This window comes from Astatotilapia calliptera, chromosome 9, assembly GCF_900246225.1.
Source record: "Astatotilapia calliptera chromosome 9, fAstCal1.2, whole genome shotgun sequence".
Lineage (NCBI taxonomy): Eukaryota > Metazoa > Chordata > Actinopteri > Cichliformes > Cichlidae > Astatotilapia > Astatotilapia calliptera.
Genome location: NC_039310.1, coordinates 14,146,775 through 14,166,939, shown reverse-complemented (window position 1 = coordinate 14,166,939; position 20,165 = coordinate 14,146,775). Strand labels below are relative to the sequence as shown.

The window sequence follows — 20,165 nt, the reverse complement described above, 5'->3', positions numbered from 1 at the left end:
AGCTTGTGGGGATAGGTCAATTGGAAAATCCAAATTGCCATTAGGTGTGAATGTGAGTGCGAATGGTTGTCTGTCCCTGTGTGTTGGCCCTGCGACAGACTGGCGACCTGTCCAGGGTGTACCCCGCCTCTCGCCCTATGACAGCTGGGATAGGCTCCAGCGCCCCCCGCGACCCTGAAAAGGATAAGCGGAAGCGAATGGATGGATGGATGGATGATTTTAAAATATGTATCACTGTATGAATGTAATGCAGATATACTCACACAAAGTTCAAGATTCAGACCGCTGTTAGTAGAAAGTCCAACAAAGACAAAACAATTGCTGGAAGCAAAGCAAATGCATCACCATACCTCAATCGATCTTCTAATCTAAATTCTAGATAAGAATAAGCAGTACTTATTTCTCCCTAATTTCAATGTCATTCTTTGCTTTAATTTGCAGTATTACTACAAACAGAAGAACTCTGTTTCTTATAACTGTTCAGAATGTGGAACAACAGCAATAACCCCCTGCAGTCTTGTTGGCACACTATCACAATCCCCCTGTTGGGCCTAAAGAGCTCGTCTTACAACACACACTGGAAAGACCAGCACCAGCTTTCTTCTACCTGTGCACGGCTGGCTCCCAGGCTATGTTTCCAAATCCCATTACATTTAGAGGTATGTGTCTGCTTCCGGAAGAGGTAGGTTGGAAATCTGCCAATATGCTCAGAGGTAAATTATTAAACAAATATTCCAAGGATGTAACTCTAGAATATATTCAGAAGAGACAAGAACTATTGCCAAACAAAATATGTAATTTCACACAAAACCAAGAATGCACTCCCGGAAAGGAAAATGCTTATCTCCTGACCACCTGCTGCAGTTTGTCCCTCAGCAATTTACCCTAAGTGTCCAAAAAAGTCCTCAGAGCACTCTCAAACAAACATAACTCGCATTAATATCAAACAAAACTCATGTCAATAAAATCATTTGGCACCTTAGCTGATATGCACGTAAACAGAACTGTTTGCACTTACACAAAATGACACAAGATGCACATGCAGCACGTGGACTGCACTTTGATAAATGTGGTTGCCAGAGTGTCATGTCTTATTCATCACAAGCCTTAGGATGTAAAGGTAGGATGTAAAAGGAACGGCATGCAAGACGCATGGCTGAAAATGTGCTATTCATTACAAGTTACCGCAAGAACTTAAGATGCTAAAATGACCAAAAGAAAGCACTGGAGGGCTACAATGCTGTGTTTCAAGAAGGTCAAAAATATACTGTGTCATAGTGTACAGTCTATGTGTAGTAATGGGAAAGCAACTGTAGGACTTTTGTCATGATGAGTCATTTATTCACAAATAGAAAACGTGAAAGAAGCCATTCTATCATTTCCAAAATGATGAAAAGAAGCAATGAGCTATGAAAAGCTGTGACAATATTTGGAACCACTCAGTATTATCAAATGTATAAGAAAGTCAAGATTTCAACACTACAATAGGAAACACTACATACTCCTTTCCGCCCCCACCTACAGACAGTTATCAAATGCTAGAAAGCTTCAGAGTGGAACGTCCCATAATTGACTGCTCTCTCATTAGTGTATCAATTTTTCCCCTCTTCCTGAATAGAAAATATGACTTTGTGTCTCCGTGTATGTGCACTTATGTGTGATTGTGTGTGTCTCCCTGTCGTGCCTCTTGAGAAATTCAATTTATGGATGTCTTCTGCCAGTCACTTACTAATTTCTCTAAGCGTAGCGTCATGAGTGAAAAACTACTCTCCGTAAAATGGGCTTTGGGTTCAGGAGACTGCTTCTAAAAGCAGGTGCTCAATGGACAGAGGAGTGGAGATGAGAGGAGCAGGAGAGGAGTCCAGCGGGAGGCAAAGGAAGGGGTTAAAGCAAATGAAATAATGAGAAAAATGAAGATATAAGGTAGGGAGGAAATTTGAAGGAGCAAAACAGAAAGAAACCTGAAAAGAATAGAATGAAGAAAGAGGGAAGAGTAAAGGGCACGTTCAAAGGCTCAAAGCCTAGGTCTTTCTTGCCACTGACATCCTCAGCATAATATCTTATAACCTGGCAACCTTGGGAGAGGTTCCAAGAGAATTTTAATGGCACAGAAATTAAATGGCAGGACTATTACATCACAAGGAAAATGTTGAATGGCTGCAGAACTCAGAGATTTGCACTGTCAATTATTACATAATTTCAGAGGAAGCAAAGTGGTCTTATTTTAGCTGTTATTAACTGACACGCAAAAACTGCACATTCTAGACAATATATATAAAAAAAGGAAATAAGGAAGAATATTCAATAAAGGGAAATATTATGTACTCAATTTGCATAGCCTTTAAACTCCTTGGGAATAGTACCTCATTTGCATAATGTCCCATCATAGCCAAAATCAAATAAATAAAAATGCATTAAAAGTTACCACTGATTTAAACTGGGTAATTTATTTATTTAATATAAGCATGAATTAGCAAATATTTCATGTCAATATGCATGCCTTCATATAACATATGAATAACATTAATTTTAATGTTAAAAGCATTGAAAGACTGTGTTATGCAAAAGAAAAAAAACAGTCTTGTTCATATAAGCCAATTCTACGCACGCACACACACACACACACACACACACACTTTGCTGTGATTTGATTAAATACAGACTGACATTTATATGCCGTATTTGTGTGTGTGTGGGTCTAAGTAAAGCATGTAAAACATGTGTTCTCAGACTTAGTGTTAGTGATACCGTATGTATTACTTATTACTTATTACTTATGACACGCAAATTCGTGAAGCGTTCCTCATTTTTAAAATAATTTCCCCCAGGGATCAATAAAGTATTCTGATTCTGATTCTGATTCTGATTAGTGACAGTCACGCCTCAATAAAACCCTAATTGGTGCTAATGTGCTTTAATGTAGCAGTTGTGGCAGAAATAAAAATATAACTGAAGATTATAGGAGGCAGATAGTCACACCCACTTTCCTCTAACTCCCTAGCAAAGTTAAGGTTCTATGCTATCAAAGTGAATGGAATAGTTACTCTAGACCAGTGGAGTCCAAATCCAGGCCTCGAGGACCAGTGTCCTGCAGGTTGTAGATGTGTCCTTGATCCATCACAGCTGATTTAAATGTCTAAATTACCTCCTCAACATGTCTTGGGCTGTGTCCCAATTCAGGGTCTGCACGCTGAAGGCTAGAACGTCCCATTTCACAAGCCTCTCACTTCCGCACTTCTCGTACTTATAGTACGCACCGTACGTAGTACGCGTAGTGTGCGTTCTTCAAGCGTGCAGACCCTGAATTGGGACACAGCCTTGAAGATCTCCAGAGAACTGGTAACTAATCATTTGATTCAGGTGTCTAGACCCAGGGTGAGATCTAAAACCTGCAGGACACCGGCCATCAAGGCCTGGAGTTGGGCAAGTCTGCTCTAGACTGACATTTCCTATTTTGCTCATTTATTTTTCATGGAGACCAAATACTCGTGACTTAGAACAAAATCCAAGAAAGAGATGACACATCATTGTGGATATTAATTTATATATATATATATATATATATATATATATATATATATATATATATATATATATATATATATATATATATATGTATGTATTTTTTAAAACTTTTTAAACTAAAAAAACAACTTTGTTATTGTTTGTTATTAAATCACTATTCGAAAGTGTTGAGTCAAAGATGGGGTTGACAACAAAGAACAGCACAGAAACAACATAAAACCAAGAGCATAAAATATATCTCTGCTATTACATGGTACTTGTTTACGAAGTAGGGTTCAGTTGGTGGTCTCTGGTCTACAACTGTTGCCAGCGGAAGCACAGCAGATTGATGCCTTACAGCCATGTGATTTGAAGCAGATGGCTACCTGGATGGCTGCACCTACATAAATTACTCTCAGCAATTAACTCAAGCCTTGTCCTGTATATAAAAAAACAGGGATTGTTCATAATACTGTGAGGTTTCTGCTAATTGTGGCTCGCTGATAGAACAGTCTCAGTCACAGTGAAAGTGCTGATGGAATACTGTTAGAGAGCTTTAGGACAGCTTAATGGGCTTGGCCTCTTTGACTCATCAAGCCGAGCGATCAGAGAGAGTAATTGAGGGCAAGCCAAAGGCTAAACTATCTTTTGTACATTCACTATATTATTCTGTTACCTCTGAGATGGAAATTAGCCTCTGAATGTGATGAGCGGGATGGTTTGAATACATGTGCTGGATATTTTGTCCTTCGCTAACGTAGTTCTGTGTGTATGTAGGACACCCATCTTTTCATGTGAGTTACAGACTTGCGTACTAACTTAACCAACACACATAGGATTTTAGGCTTCCTCTTTGATAACAAGGAGGCAAGATATTGAATGAAAGATGGAAATTGCCATTAAAATTCACACACTGCTCCACATGGAATTTCTCTGTTGCTACAGTATTTAAATACACCAAACCCAATCACAGAAAAATGAAGAGAAAAGGAAAATAACCCTAAGAGCTAAACACAAGCTGCATCAGTGCACACTGTTTTCCATGAAACAGCTCCTAAAAGTTTTTCCCTAGCCACTAAAGCGCTGGCCTAAATATCATTTTGTAGTTCTTTCCATAGTAATAATCAACAGTTTTGTATCCCCTGCAGCCTTCAAACTTGTGTTTACCACCAGGCTCCCTGCTCCTCAGCATTCATTATGTCATGTAAAATTAACGAGAAAAACCCCAGTCACAGTTCCTGCCAATTCAGCGCACTACCTCCATCAAAGGGGAGAAACTACTGAAAAACATTGCTATTTTTTCCAGTTGCTGCAATGTGTATTTAGTGTTTATATGTGATTACATACTGTATGTGTTTATATGCAAGTGGAATGCAAAGTGGTGTAGAATATATACTACAATGCACTGTACATAGTTTTTATGTATCACCTATGGTGCAGTATTTTGCTCTTTTTAATTAATCTTTTCCAAATAAAAATCTATGCTGAGAATCTTTTGCAAATTTATTGGAAGAAAGAATATGACTGACATTCAGAACCAATTTAGCATAGGTTAGTTCAGTTTCTAGGTATTTCTCTTGCTTATCTTTGCAATGTGGTAAATTTAACTGACTGGACATGATCTGGGAATCAAAAGCCTGGTGACAGGGAATACTGTTGCACAAGTCAAAGGGGAGGATCAGGTCAATGCACAAATTGGAACAACTGGGTGTCTTCCTGGAGCTGGCTGTCTGGCCAAACTAAGCAACTGCCAGAAAAGGGCCTAAGTACATACTGCTAACAAGAACCAGATAGTTCTTTTCTAAATGTCACACCTAAGGGACCCATCCATCACTACTAATCATCATGCCCGATACCATCCCAGTGGTAAGGCACGCTTGTGCCACATTCATGTAGAGTTGATGTTTTCTGTATGGACTAGTTGGGCTTCAGGGAATGGTTAACAGCTAAAATACAGACATATTCTTCAAGAAAGCTTTTTCCAAAGCACTCAGGACTGAATCAAAGTTTCACCTTTCAACTGGACATGACCATAAGCATATAGCCCCCTCTCAAAAAACAAACTGGAGTGGCAACTCTGTGAATGTCTTTGAGTGGCCCAACGACAACCGTGCTGTGAACTCAGTGAAATATCTCTGGAGAGACCTAAAAATGAACTCTGACCATCTGCATCAAAACTGACAGAGCTTAGGAGGATCTGCAGACAAGAATGGCAGAAAATCTCCAAATCTGTGTGCAAAGGTTCTTGTGTCCTACCCAATAAAATTCAAGAGTGCAAGAACTGCCAAATGTGCCTCAACTTAAGTACCATAGGTTAAATAAAAACATCAGAAAACTTTCTTGAAGTATTCGTCATAGATTAATTGGCCTTGCCTTACTCTTTAATGTGCTAACCTTTTTCATTCACCTTATAAAACCTTCTTTCTGTATTTTGCAATTCCTGCCTGTCAATCTTTTATACTATTTCTTCTCTTCCTTTTTTGGACTTCCTTCGTCTAACTGTCTCCTCTGCCCTCTTCATGGAGTAAAGACATTGCGGAGATCCTCTCCTCTCCTCTCAGCCACTATTGATTCACAACTCAGTTTACTGAAATCAATAAATCACCAATTGCATCAAGTGGAGACTAGAGGGTGAGAAGGAAAAGGAGAGAGGAGATATAAAAGACAGACAAAGACTAAAAAGAGAGACAGAAAGTTGGGATATCAATAATGAAAAATGAAGAATTAAATTCAATGATTCTGCAACAGCCTAGATTGACAAAAGACCTTCAGAATCCTTCAAAGATGTAACAGACTCTAGACTAAAAATCCATTAGCCCATCAAGGTCTCACAGACTTTGATTTCATATATAAAAAAAGTACAGAGTCATCATGGACTTGGGGATTTACTCAAACCAGCTAAGAGTAAATTAAAATAGACAACAGAATAAAAGTACTAGGGCTGTGTTTTTGTCGGCTGCTCTGATCCTTACTGACTGGCCTGGGGAAATGATTTTGCTCGATGGAGGAGATTGTGCTCAGATAGAGAGCGGTGGGGGTGGGGGAGGCATGATGGAGCTATCAGAGCTGCACTATCTCTCTAAGTTACTGTAATTTCATACAGGTGCCCACACATACACACACACCCACACACACATGCACACAAGTACACTTAGATACGGACCATCTTCCAACAGACAGACAGAGGTGTCTGGCATCATTAACCTGGCGTCTTCCTAATTCTGACAGATTGAGGCTGCTGCTTGTGTTATCGCTCTTTCTATCTCTCTGTGAGTGTCTGTTTGTTATAGTTTGTGTCCCCTATATATATGGTGTTGTTGCTGTGCCTGGGCTCTTGCTAAGTGAGCGACTTTCAGTTAAACTTTGCCTACCGGAAAAGAAATTTGATCATTTTTGCCTTAACACACACATGTACAAATATGGGTGATTTAGAAATATTGATTTAGATTGAAGAACTATCTGCAAATAACCACAAAACCAACACAAGTTCTATATGAACAGCATAGACGACTCAAATCCTAGCTGTAAAACATGAAAAATAAACATGCAACACACCTCCTCAAACATAGGGAGCATGTGGTGGAGTACACACATCCACAGTGTAGAGAAATGCGATGGAAATGAATGATGCTGGCACTAAAGTTGGTCTAGTTCTCATTAGAAATGTGGTGTTGGTGCTGGGTTGACCCTTACCTCCGAGGTGATAGGTTCCTCCCGTGGTGATGCTGAGAGGTGAGACGGAGCGCACAGCAGACACCTCCTCGCCGTCTATCGTCAACATGGCAAAGTTCTCCTTGGCAACCAAACGTATTGCATGCCACTGGCCATCATTGAGGCCCGAGCCTGGAAAAAAGCAATAAGGCAAAAGCATTTGTGTAAATCCCTGGATGTAATAATAAAACTTGCTGAGAAAAATAAAAATAAAAAAACAATAAAAAAAGGCCCACCACACAAAACTCAATACTGGTACTTTTTACCCCCATAGGTCCAAGTTATTTCTTTTAATAGGAGAATATAGAAGAATATGTAAGGCCCTGACTGGGATTTGTCAATAAGACAATTGGCTGGGTGAGAGGTGTGTGGGTGATTCATTCTGTTATGTGTGGCTATCCCTCTCTGTTTACCTTCTACTTTTATATTCAGCATATGTTTTTCTCCACAACAATGGCACTCCTGTGTGCCTGCTGAATGTGATTCCAACAGAGTTCAGTGCTATCGAGGATCATCTTTCTGCCTCTATTTCGGCTTCCCCTCACTTATGTGCACAGTCACATATGCAAGTCCGTGCTCCTCGATTCTTCTCCCCTTCTCTTTTGTTCTCTCACTCCCTCTTTCTCCTGGCTCCCTTTTGTAGTCTCAAAGCCCATGTGACTCAACTCCATTAAGTCTCACAGAACCCTGTTTGCTGAGTATCCAAATGCATGTGTGTGTGCGTCCTTTATGTGCCTGCAACTTTGAGTACTTTTTGAAAGTGCACGAGGCTCTAATGTGTTGCTCTGTCTGCATATGTGTGTGTTTGGTGCATGCAAGTTCCGTGCCCTCCTTTCTTCTCCCTTCTCTTGTAGCTGTGCTCCATTAAATATGAGTGATGTTTTGGAAAGGGACATTACTACTGGAGCTGAGAGAGAAGCCAGCTTCCTTTCATTGCCCTCTCCTCTATACATCACCTCTTACTGACACCAATCTCTATTCATCCTTTCCTCCTCACCTCGATCGCTATCCCAGATTCCTCTATCTCTCCATCTTTATTTCCCTTCCTCTGTTTCTGCATTTAAAATTTCCTCTCTTTTTCTTTCTCTCTTCTCTTTTCTTCTCTACTTCTCTAAGTTTGCAGCCATCTGCTGCAGTGTCTTTCTTTTTCAATTGGGCTTAGCACACTGCCTCACTGATTGTAATACATCGATACCTGTTGAGGACACTGTAGCGAAGTTCAAGGTACGGTCATGTGTAAATCAGTCTTGGCAGAGCGCACCTACTCATGGATCTGCATGCACGTCAATACACACACTTTCGCATAGACGGTGGGCAAGCTTATGTCGGTGTGTTTGCATTTTTGTGTGGCGGCCTCTGTGTGAGTCCCCGCTGTCTGCAAGATGCACTCTCACATTGTTTACTTCTTCCCAGAATGCACTTGAAGACCCGAGCTTTCATATCAGCAGGGAGTCTGCACTAATTAATCTTCATCAGCAGGGTGGCCGTGTGTGCCTGTGCTTGTATGCCTGTGTGCGATCGAGGCTGTGACCAAAGAAATTAAGGGCCAAGATGGTCACTTGCTGAGAGTTGTGACCACAGCAGCCACGCTCAGGGCAACGTGGTTGGGCATGCAAAAATACACACTCGCATACACGGGACATGGTACCCCTTAAAATTGTAAAACCCTTTTTTAAAAACTAGCTCTAGCAGGGAGAAAAATAAAATAATAAAAAATAATACTGTTAACAACGCTTTTTTGTCAGGAGGCCATGATCCCAAAACTAATAACACAAAATCTAGAGGACAGTGTCTACATTGTCCGAGTGATAACCACAAAAAAGTTACTTCTGGCAGAAAGCGACCTTGATAACCTCCTTCAGTGACAATCACATTTCTGCCTGCATATTGGTTTGATGTAATCACTACCAAGCTCTCTCCTCCATCCTGTCCCACTCTCTATAACCTCTTGAATGTAATGGAAAATAGATACTGTATAACCTTGTGTTCCCTCATCTGTTTTACATCACCTGCAATAGCTTTGAATGATGAGCTTATCAGTGATGGCGATGTAACTGAACCTTCACACTCATGCACAAACAGACAAGTGCCTGCTGAAACCCTCATGCTCAAATATGCGATCCGTGTTCTCTCTCTCTGTCTCTCTGTCTTTCTTTCGCTGTCAAAAGCACCAAATACAGTGGCCTGTAAAAGTATTCGGCCCCCTTGAACTTCTCCACATTTTGTCACATTACAGCCACAAACATGAATCAATTATATTGGAATTCCACGTGAAAGATCAATACAAAGTGGTGTACACGTGAGAAGTGGAACGAAAATCATACATGATTCCAAACATTTTTTACAAATAATTAACTGCAAAGTGGGGTGTGCGTAATTATTCAGCCCCCTGAATCAATACTTTGTAGAACCACCTTTTGCTGCAATTACAGCTGCCAGTCTTTTAGGGCAGCCGTCCCCAACCTTTTTTGCGCCACGGACTGTTTTATGCCCAATAATATTTTCAAGGACCGGCCTTTAAGGTGTCGCAGATAAATACAACAAGATAAAACTAGTACCGGTACCGAAAAAAAAAGAAGATTTATTCATAACACACGTGAAGAGACCCAGGAAAACCGAGTTAACGATAAAAACAATGAAAAAAATAACGCTGAAAACCGATAAAAACCCTGAAAACCATACATTTACACCTGAGCCTCAACTCTCGCGGCCCAGTACCAAACGACTCACGGACCGGTACTGGTCCGAGGCCCGGGGGTTGGGGACCACTGTTTTAGGGTATGTCTCTACCAGCTTTGCACATGTAGAGACTGAAATCCTTGCCCATTCTTCTTTGTAAAACAGCTCCATCTCAGTCAGATTAGATGGACAGCATTTGTGAACAGCAGTTTTCAGATCTTGCCACAGATTCTCGATTGGATTTAGATCTGGACTTTGACTGGGCCATTCTAACACATGGATATGTTTTGTTTTAAGTCTTTCCATTGTTGCCCTGGCTTTATGTTTAGGGTCGTTGTCCTGCTTATAGGTGAACCTCCGCCCCAGTCTCAAGTCTTTTGCAGACTCCAAGAGGTTTTCTTCCAAGTATTTGGCTCCATCCATCTTCCCATCAACTCTGACCAGCTTCCCTGTCCCTGCTGAAGAGAAGCACCCCCAGAGCATGATGCTGCCACCACCATATTTGACAGTGGGGATGGTGTGTTCACAGTGATGTGCAGTGTTAGTTTTCCGCCACACATAGCGTTTTGCATTTTGGCCAAAAAGTTCCATTTTGGTCTCATCTGACCAGAGCACCTTCTTCCACAGGTTTGCTGTGTCCCCCACATGGCTTGTGGAAAACTGCAAACGGGACTTCTTATGGTTTTCTGTTAACAATGGCTTTCTTCTTGCCACTCTTCCATAAAGGCCAACTTTGTGCAGTGCACGACTAATAGTTGTCCTGTGGACAGATCCCCCCACCTGAACTGTAGATCTCTGCAGCTCGTCCAGAGTCACCATGGGCCTCTTGGCTGCATTTCTGATCAGCGCTCTCCTTGTTCGGCCTGTGAGTTTAGGTGGTCCCCTAGGGACCCCAAAGCGCTTTACACACCCAATCATCCACCCATTCACTCTCACATTCACACACTGGTGGAGACAAGCTACAGTTGTAGCCACAGCTGCCCTGGGGCAGACTGACAGAAGCGAGGCTGCCATATTGCGCCATCGGCCCTTCTGGGCTGAATAAGGGGGCTGAATAATTACGCACACCCCACTTTGCAGTTATTTATTTGTAAAAAATGTTTGTAATCATGTATGATTTTTGTTCCACTTCTCATGTGTACACCACTTTGTGTTGGTCTTTCACGTGGAATTCCAATAAAATTGATTCATGTTTGTGGCTGTAATGTGACAGAATGTGGGAAAGTTCAAGGGGGCTGAATACTTTTGCAAGCCACTGTACAATGGCAAAAATCATGCACATACCAGCTGTCTATCACAGATAAAAAAAAAGAGTGAAAAAGATGAAGGAGGAGGAGAATTAGTCAGATTAAACCTGATAAAGTTGTGGTTTTCTTTGTTGTCATTCAAATGCAGGGTCTGATAACAAAGTGACAAGCTGATCAGCTACTTTGCTTGGTTTGAACTTGGGGTTAATTCATGTTATATTGAATCCTTAGTAAACAAATGCAACTGTGGCAAAAATATCATCCAAACAGTAAATAAAATCACTACACAAAAGTGATGATTTCATGCTGTGAAACAGTGAACTTGATTGGATTGAGGTTTTGACATCATTATCATCATATCTCTAGCAGCTTCACCTTGTAAGTATCTGTTGGGAACCAGCTTTTAAGGTCATGCAAAATAAATCCAACATTTTAGTTTTCATTTCCATCTGAGGAAATCTAACATTCATTATTCATGTCAACAATTGAATTAATTCAATGCACATCCTAAAGGTGTGTGTACTTTGTAACCACTGACCATCTGTATAGACAAGATACCATCTGTATAAATACAATAAACAATGTGAAAACTGTTTAATTAATGTTCTGCAATATTAGTTTGGGGTAATCCCCCCCCCCCAAAAAAAAGAGGTAAATAAGTCATGAAAGAATGCAGTTCTATCTGTCTGTGATGTGTACTCATGAAGAAGATCTGAGCTGACCACAGATGAAGTGCAAGACTATAGGAACGAGTCCTCGGATGAGCTGAGAGCACCGAGACACATGTTGGTAGGGCAATTTTCCTAAATATAACAAAACTGTTGCACATATATTCTCTATTAAATGGCTAATTGTTGCTCTTACTTGTCTGTTTCTGCTATAAATTAGCCTGTGTTAATTTAATGCATGCAATGTAAGCAATTGGAACTCCATCATTATCTAAATTTGAATAGCAGTAATTTAAATACTGATCCATTAAACCTAACAAAAGTCATTACTGTAAGAAAACAACTTACTTTCTGCAAATTGCTCTCAATTCAAAAAATTTTCAGAAATTTCCACCAATAAACAAAGCCTGGTGCAGCTTACTGCTCATGCTTTTCACTGAAAATCTCATCCTCTATGATGTTTCAAGATGAGCACCAGACTGACAGCCACAGAAAACAAAGTGACAGCAATTACAGCAAAGCTTCAAGCACCTGAGACTGAACAGAAGAAAATGGTGGAGGAGGCTAAGAGACTGATTTCAGGTATGAAAATCACAGACTTGGTAATTTTAGAAAATCTTGAAAGAACTGTAGATAAAATATTAGCTTTCATGTTTCTAGTATAAGCTGCAGAACTGGCAGTCCTCAATTCAAAAAGTGACAACCAGTGACGACGCGGTGCAGGAGCAGAAGGAGAAGGAGATGACAGCTCTGAGTGAAGACCTGGAGAGAAGACTGAACTGCAGCTCACCAGTAACAAAGGATAAAATATGGATGACGAATGCAGGTATTTTGATAAGACACCAGAAGACATATATAGCTGCACCTCTACTTCCACACAATAATAATCTAAATATAGAAACACCTGAAAATTTTATCTACACTTCCAGAAAAATAACCACCTTAGCAAAGTGTTTCCATTGTGTGTTTATATCTTGAAGCTTGCTTTCTGTGTTTGTAAGGCCTCTTCAAGAAAGACCGGCCCATTAGTTTTTTTAGGTAACATCTTTTCAAGAATCTGCAAGGCTACAAGTATGCAATACATCATGTGACCCTTATAACTGACTAGCCTGAACTTTCCAGTTCTCTACTGCACTTCTTTAGTGGTTTCTGACATTTCCCTCATTTGTTTGTGAAATTCTATATTCATTTTAAGTGTTTTAAAATATATATTTATGCTTTCCCACAGAGGCTGAGGAGTGTGATCCCCCTATAGTTGGAACATACCCTCTGACTATAGCGGGATCCCACTGGTCTATTGCTGTTGTTCCTAAATTCCTATTTGCAGTAATATTACTTACAGTTGCCAGTTGTTGCAACCATGGGATCTAATTACAGTATCACACTCAAATCCAGTGAACTCTTTAGAAGGACTCATTCTTTTACTAATGTTTGTACCGGAAGACTGCATGGCTAGGTGTTTGATACACCTGCTGCAATGGGATAGAAGATTAAATGGTGTGACCCCATAGTCTATATATGTGTGGATGAACTAACACTGTAGTAAAACTATATACTGACTATGTGTTTGGTTTTTATGTTTTTTTAATTATATACCAAACATATTTAATGCCAAAGCTATGAACTACTTTTGCATTTTCTCCACACAGATTCAAATGTATTCATACAAGTGCAGACACGAATATGTAAATACACTGACTTAAATCTTTTAATAAACGGTGCTGAAGATTCTGAACTGTCTTTTAACTTTTCAAAGCCAAGTCCTGTTATCTTCTACTGATCATAATTGACTAAAACTGTTTCTCTTCGTTAACATAATACATTTTTTTGTTTGACAACACTCAATAGATTGACCAATACTCAGCAAAAATCTAAGAAAAAGACAAACTGCACAAAATACAAGTTAGTCCAATGAATCAATGCTGTGCCAAGTTCTGCAAGAAGACCCAAAATGTCACCATCAGATGAGAGGAAATTGGTCAGGGTGTTTACGATGCAATAAATAGAAGAAGTTAAAGAATTGAAAACAAGCAGGGAGGAAGGGTGGGGCACGTAAACGAGAATGAACAGCTTGCAGAACTGGGGGAACCTATATACAGTAGATGACAACCGGAAGGAGTGTGTTTGGAGGCGTGATCCCGCTCCTGAAATTCCTATACATAATCTCCAATTAATAACCCTGTGCAGAAGTTATTGTTGGCTGCTAAAGATGACAGCTGTGGACAAGAGTCACTGTACCTTGCGTACTTTAAGAACAGACTGACATTGTCCCTTCTTACTGACAAACAATGCACACTACATCTTTAACCATGGTAACATGAGATAACTTATACAGATGCCATGCTACATATTGAGGTCAAAGTGAACCAGTTAAGTCATTTAACTGCTGTGGCCTGACCTTGGAGCTAATGGTTGTTAAAGATTAGCTGAATGAAAAACAGTATGAATGATAATACTAACAGCTCTCCAACACTGCACAGTTTGAGTCTTTTAGAGAACTGCCTGATCATGAGAAGTCTTCCATTATTCACACAGTTACTCTGACTGCAGTTGTGCCAGACAGAGAGAGAGACATGCGCTCCACCAGTGAAGCACAAAAAGAAATCTTGTAAAGGAGAAAGTGCCAAGCCAGTGCACAGACAAGTGGATAGACAAACAACGCCACACAGCTGGGATAATAGTTATCACAAAGTTTCAAAAACCAGTTTTGGCAAACTAACAGCAATAGCCTCCAAGCTTTAAAAGTGTGCATACTGTATTTGTGTTTGTGTTTGGTAATTGTGCACATATTGTATTCCTGTCAAAATACAAATATGATAAAAAAAAAAAAAAGAATCAGAAAATAATAATTCAGAAGTCATGTCCATGCCAGGAGTTCATGATAATGTCTTGTACTGCTCTTTCTTTTCACAAGGGCCAAATTGAATAAATTCTTTTTAAACGTAGCTTTTAAACTGAATGAGAAAAATAACTAGACAGCAGTGATGCACTTTCTAGCTAATAAATAGACACAATTAATGTGTCGTGTGTAAAACTATATGCAAATGCCTACTGTTTCTTTTTGTATGTGCTCTTATAAGTGGGTAAATAAATTAAAAGGACACTGGCCTCTTAAATGTCTAAGTTGCATTATATGAGCTGTAAAACTACAAATAGGAAGCTGCGATATGTTTTAGAGGATCCTAACCTGACTCAGGAAAATGGTGAGCAATTCTTAAAGATAGCGATTAGCTCATGTAGAGACTGATTATACACATAACAAGAGTAATAATAGTTATAACTGTAGACAACAAACAAAACAAAACAAATGAATGAAACAAACAATAAGGACAACATAATTTTATGGTTGCCTGTTTATTTTTCCTCAATCTTAATCATCTAAGGAAGACTTGGTGTTGGCTCTCTCTGCAGTAGAGTATCACTTCCTCTTACAGTACAACACACAGTGGTGTTTTTGTGTAGCTTATCTGAGTAGCCAATTTAATTAAACACTTATAGATAATGTCTGATTTCATAGTGTAAGCTCAGAGAGTGTAATTTGTCCAAAGCACAATCTGTGTTGATTCACTCGCTAATTATATTCACAGCATGCCCTCTCTTTAGGTATTTGCTAGCTTAGCTTAGCACAGCTTGTAGCCAACTCACTAGCAGCATGGCCTCTTCACCTGTCCCTCCCGCACTTTCCTGCTCTTTGTGTCAAATGTTTAGTTTGTGACAGAAAAATCAGCAGAAAATCATTTAAATACAAAAAAACTCAAAGAAAGACCAATGTTGTATCCACAACTTTAAAGAGTAAAACAGTAAAATTTGCATTATTAAACATTAGGTCTGTCACTCCTAAGTCCCTGTCAGTACATGAATAATTTAAATTAACCAACACCCCAGAGTTATACCAATTGTCAGCATCCCCGAAGCATTGGGCGTGGTGGGGTGGTGTGGCAGCAATCTCCCACTCCAGCTCAACAACCAGACTGAGTTTTAATTCATTTTAAAACGCGATGCTTAGCCTTGTCCACCCTAGCTGGAAAACTCAAAAAGCAGTTTCATTTGTTGCTATCATTTACCTGAGCCATACTCAGAGTTTCTGTTTGGATGCTCAGACTTTTTATCAAAATCAGTGCTGACCTCAGATAAAATAATTATTGTGGGTGATTTAAACATCCATGTAGATAGCAAAAATGACAGCCTCAACACATTTTAAATCTATTATTAGACTCAACTGGCTTCTTTCAGAATGTAAAAGAACCCACCCATCACTTTAATCACACTCTAGATCTTCCCCTGATATATGGCATAGAAAGGGAATGTTTACCAGTATTTCCTAGTTTTACCCTCTTTTGTCTGGTTACAATAATGGATTACACAGAAGTGGGGAATAGATTTCATGACAGCAGATGTCTTTCTGTAACCAAGTTTAAGGATATAATCCATCCACTGTTATCTTCTTCATGCTCTGTGCAAACACAGTGCAGCACAGCTACCTGAACACTATTCCCACAGAGGTTGATTATCTTGTTAATATTTTTACTTCTTCACTGCTTACAACTCTAGATACTGTAGCGCCTACGACAAAGAAAGCCTCAAATCAAAAGTTCATTTGAAATTTGATTCATATCTATGTAATAGACTCCAATTTATTCATGTAAACGGAGAGTCCTCTTGACACACTAAGGTTAATTATGGAGTTCCACAGGGTTCCATGCTAGGACCAATTGTGTTTATATTATACATGCCTTCCTTAGACAGTATCATTAGAAAGCATAGCATACACTTTCACTGCTCTGCAGATGACACCCAGCTTTATCTATCCATGAAGCCAGAAAACACACACCAATTAATAAAACTGCAGGGATGTCTTAAAGACATAAAGACCTGGATGACCTCAGATTTCCTGCTTCAAAATTCAGATGAAAGTGAAGTTATTGCATTCGGCCCTAAAAATCTTAGAAATGCAGTATTTATTCAGATGCTTACCCTGGCCTCCAGTAACACTGTGAGGAATCTTGGGGTCATTTTTGATCAGGCTAAGTCCTTTAGTATGCACATTGAACAGATATGTAGGACTGCTTTCGTCCATTTGTGTAATATCTCCAAAATTTGAAACATCCTGTCTTAGAGTGATGCTGAAAAACTAGTTTATGCATTTATTACTTCTAGGCTGGACTGCTGCAATTCGTTGTTGTCAGGATGGACTTAAAACTCCCTGGAAAGCCTACACTTGATACACAATCCTGCAGCAACTGACCATACTAACAGGGACTAAAAAGAGAGAGCGTACTTCCTTTCTGCTGGCGCAAAGGTGCTTGCTCATAGGTCATATGACTGTTGGAGTTTTCTCTGTTTTTCTTGAATTATGGTAGGGTCTTCACCTGACAATATAAAACACCTTGATGCAACTGTTGTTGTGATTTGGCTCTTTATAAATAAAACTGAATTGAATGGAATGTTGTGTGCAATAAATCATTTGGAGACTAGGGCAAGTCACCTACCTCCTCTCCCTACTGCGCTGCATGCTGGGAGCGTGAGTGAGCGAGTGTGTGAAGGTGGCGGATGATTGTGAGGAGCTGCTGAGTTCTTGACTGTGTGTTTTTTTTTCTTTCTTTACATCTTGTCCTTGATGAAAAGGTAAGAGAAGTTTATTTCATTGATTTGTGTTGGGTGAACAAAACTTAGTTAATCATTTGTTTTCTTTTGAGCCACGGCATACCTCCCTAGTGTGGGTTCTCCTTCCCTGTCAATTAGACACGGGGTTGGAGTGATGAGTGCCCCACAGTTTACTGTAGAGCAGGTTCTTTTGGCTGTAGGAAAACAGGCTGGCCGTGAAGACATCACTTACGGCTCTCAGATGAACAAGGCTGTTGATTTTTCTTTTTGTTTAGAGAGGGGTGACCTTCGATGATTTGTTGTTGGTATTTTGCCTTTATTGATGTCTTAAACATACATCACTATGTCTGGGTTTCCTGCTTCATCCATAATGAAAACAGGCTGATCCGCTTTGAAAATTTGCTAACAGGTGTTCACGTACCTGAATGACCCTTTTCTACTCAATCTAAGCACTCAAAGCACTTTACAGAACTTGTACATTCACTCATTCACACAAGCACTTTTTTCTAAGCTGTTTCTAAGTTTCTAAGCTGTTTCTACAAGCATTCATACTCCGATGGATGTATCGGAGGGAAACATGGGGTTAGTATCTTGCCCAAGTCTGCATACAAATATGGACATGCAGACTGCATATGCATATTTGGCATGCACACTGGAGCAGACTGGGATTGAACCACCAACCTTCCGGTTAGTGGCCACCCCCCAGTTAACAAAAACCCACAAAATATGCAGCACAAAAAGGTGAAGGTCACAACTGCTACCCCAACAACTGTTAAGCTTCACAATGAAGAAACAGTGGACCATCTCAGAAAGACAAATGAAAGAAGCAAGGAAAAATGAGGGGAAACTAATCTAAGGTAAGATAATGAAATGGCTGGCGCACAGGAGGATGTCTTCCTTAGGAAGGGAATCAGTGTCCTCTTTCTCCCCTATTCTTTCTGCTTTGTAAGGTGGTTTTAATAGTGGGAACATTGAACATCAATGAAAGTAGGGATAGAGAAAGGCCAGAACTGCCAACTGAGCCTAGTAGAAATAAAAACATTGATGTGGTCCTTTTACAGGAAGCACACAGCTCTGTGGATAATGAAGCTGAATGGGGAATGAGTTCAAGGGGGCAGTGTTTTCTTAGTCAAGCCAGTAATCCTAGAGTGCACGTAGCAGTTTTATTTTCTCAGCACCTTCATTTAACAAACATTTCAATGTGTGAAGTGGAGCAGAGTAGGTTCCAAGTAGTGGAAGCACCAATCAGGGATATATTATTTTTATTCATAAATGTTCATTCATAAATGCTCAGAGCTCTGGTACTGACTGTGTAGTGTAATTTCACAACCTAAGTGACAAATGAAAGAAGTATTACAGTAGCTCAGTTGTAGTGGTACGTACGGGACTGGAATTTTACCACCTATTCTACAGCTGATAGGAATATAGAGGAAGATCACCCACCTTCAGCCTCCCTTCTGACCACCACTGATGAAATTAATTTCACAGATGTGTGGCGGAAACTCTATCCTACATTATACATACCTAAAAGTCTCTGAGGGCAGTGTGAGGGCAGTTAGGCGTGATGCAATTTATCTTTGTAATTGATCAAAAATACAATAATAGGTTAAATAGAGCATAATTTTATTGTTTCTTTTTAATGTTGTCATTTTATTATACTGTCTGAAACAGGTCTTGTAAATGAGACTTTTCTTTTGCAAAGAATACACTACAGTCATAACAGCTATTGAAAAGAATTGCCTTGCGGATGTAGAAAGGGACATTAGGGTTAAAGAAGACACAATTATTAATGGGACAGACAATGATAACAGTGCTTGGGATGGATAATGGGAGGAAGGCATTAGGTCGGTTTCTCCAAGAAAAAGCGAAAGGGTCTTTAATTAGAACTCGCATCCCTACTATAAAATAAAGCTCCAACCCATATTTTTTTAAGTTGGAGAAAAAAGTTCAATCAAATGCTGCACCTCAAGCTCTCAGATGGGTCTGTAACATCTGACTCTTGAGGGTTGAGAAAGCTTGCTGCAGAGTTGCACTCAAGCTTTAGTGCTGACAACTGTGATGTGGACTGTTTGGCTAAGATATTGGGCCTTCGTCTCGAGTGGGTGACGCAGCCTGCTTCACTGAAGACCACCATCTCTTTTGATGAAATGTCCGCAGCAGTTCAGCAGCTCAGCTGTGGTCGGTTGATGGATTTCCTGCAAACATTTTTTTTCTTTCTATTTACCAGGAAAAGTCATTTCATGGAGTTAATCTTTATCTTTTTTTAAAAATTAAAGTCCTTTGGTTTTAGTAAAGCTTGTACTCTTGGTATAAGTCAGTGCTTCTCAATTATTTTCTGTTACGCCCCCTCTCTAAACTACTACTACTGCTACATTTAACGTGCATCAATTTCCTGAAATTAAAAAAAAAAAAATCTTTATTCAAACTATAAACATTTTTTGACCCACTTTAACCAGTTGATGTTGATGCTGTAGTGGATGTGCAATTACACTTTATTCTAGTACTGCAAAAAAAAGCATGTTCCCTACGGTCACACGTGATGAGTAATCGGAGTCTAATTGCCAAATACATTAAGTTCTCTATCTCAATAAATCGTATTCAGTTCCTACAAATGATCTCTTCTTATTCAACTCAGGCATGGTCTTGCAGGGTTGACCTTTGCGAGTGTAGTAATAAGCACAGTGAGCTTGTCTGCATATGCTGATGATGAAACTGGCACTATGGTGGTCAACTGGTCAAAATGTGACAGGCC

The 20,165-nt window shown here is 39.7% G+C and overlaps 1 protein-coding gene across 1 annotated transcript in view; it reads right to left on the bottom strand.

Annotated features, from left to right (window-relative positions):
• The window catches only part of cntnap2a (contactin associated protein 2a), a 398,850-nt gene that overhangs the window by 147,675 nt on the left and 231,010 nt on the right, over window positions 1-20,165 (bottom strand). Inside the window, exon 10 of the mRNA XM_026179392.1 lies at window positions 7,198-7,347. Coding sequence (XP_026035177.1) covers window positions 7,198-7,347 — 150 coding nt within the window. The remainder of the gene's footprint in view (window positions 1-7,197; window positions 7,348-20,165) is intronic.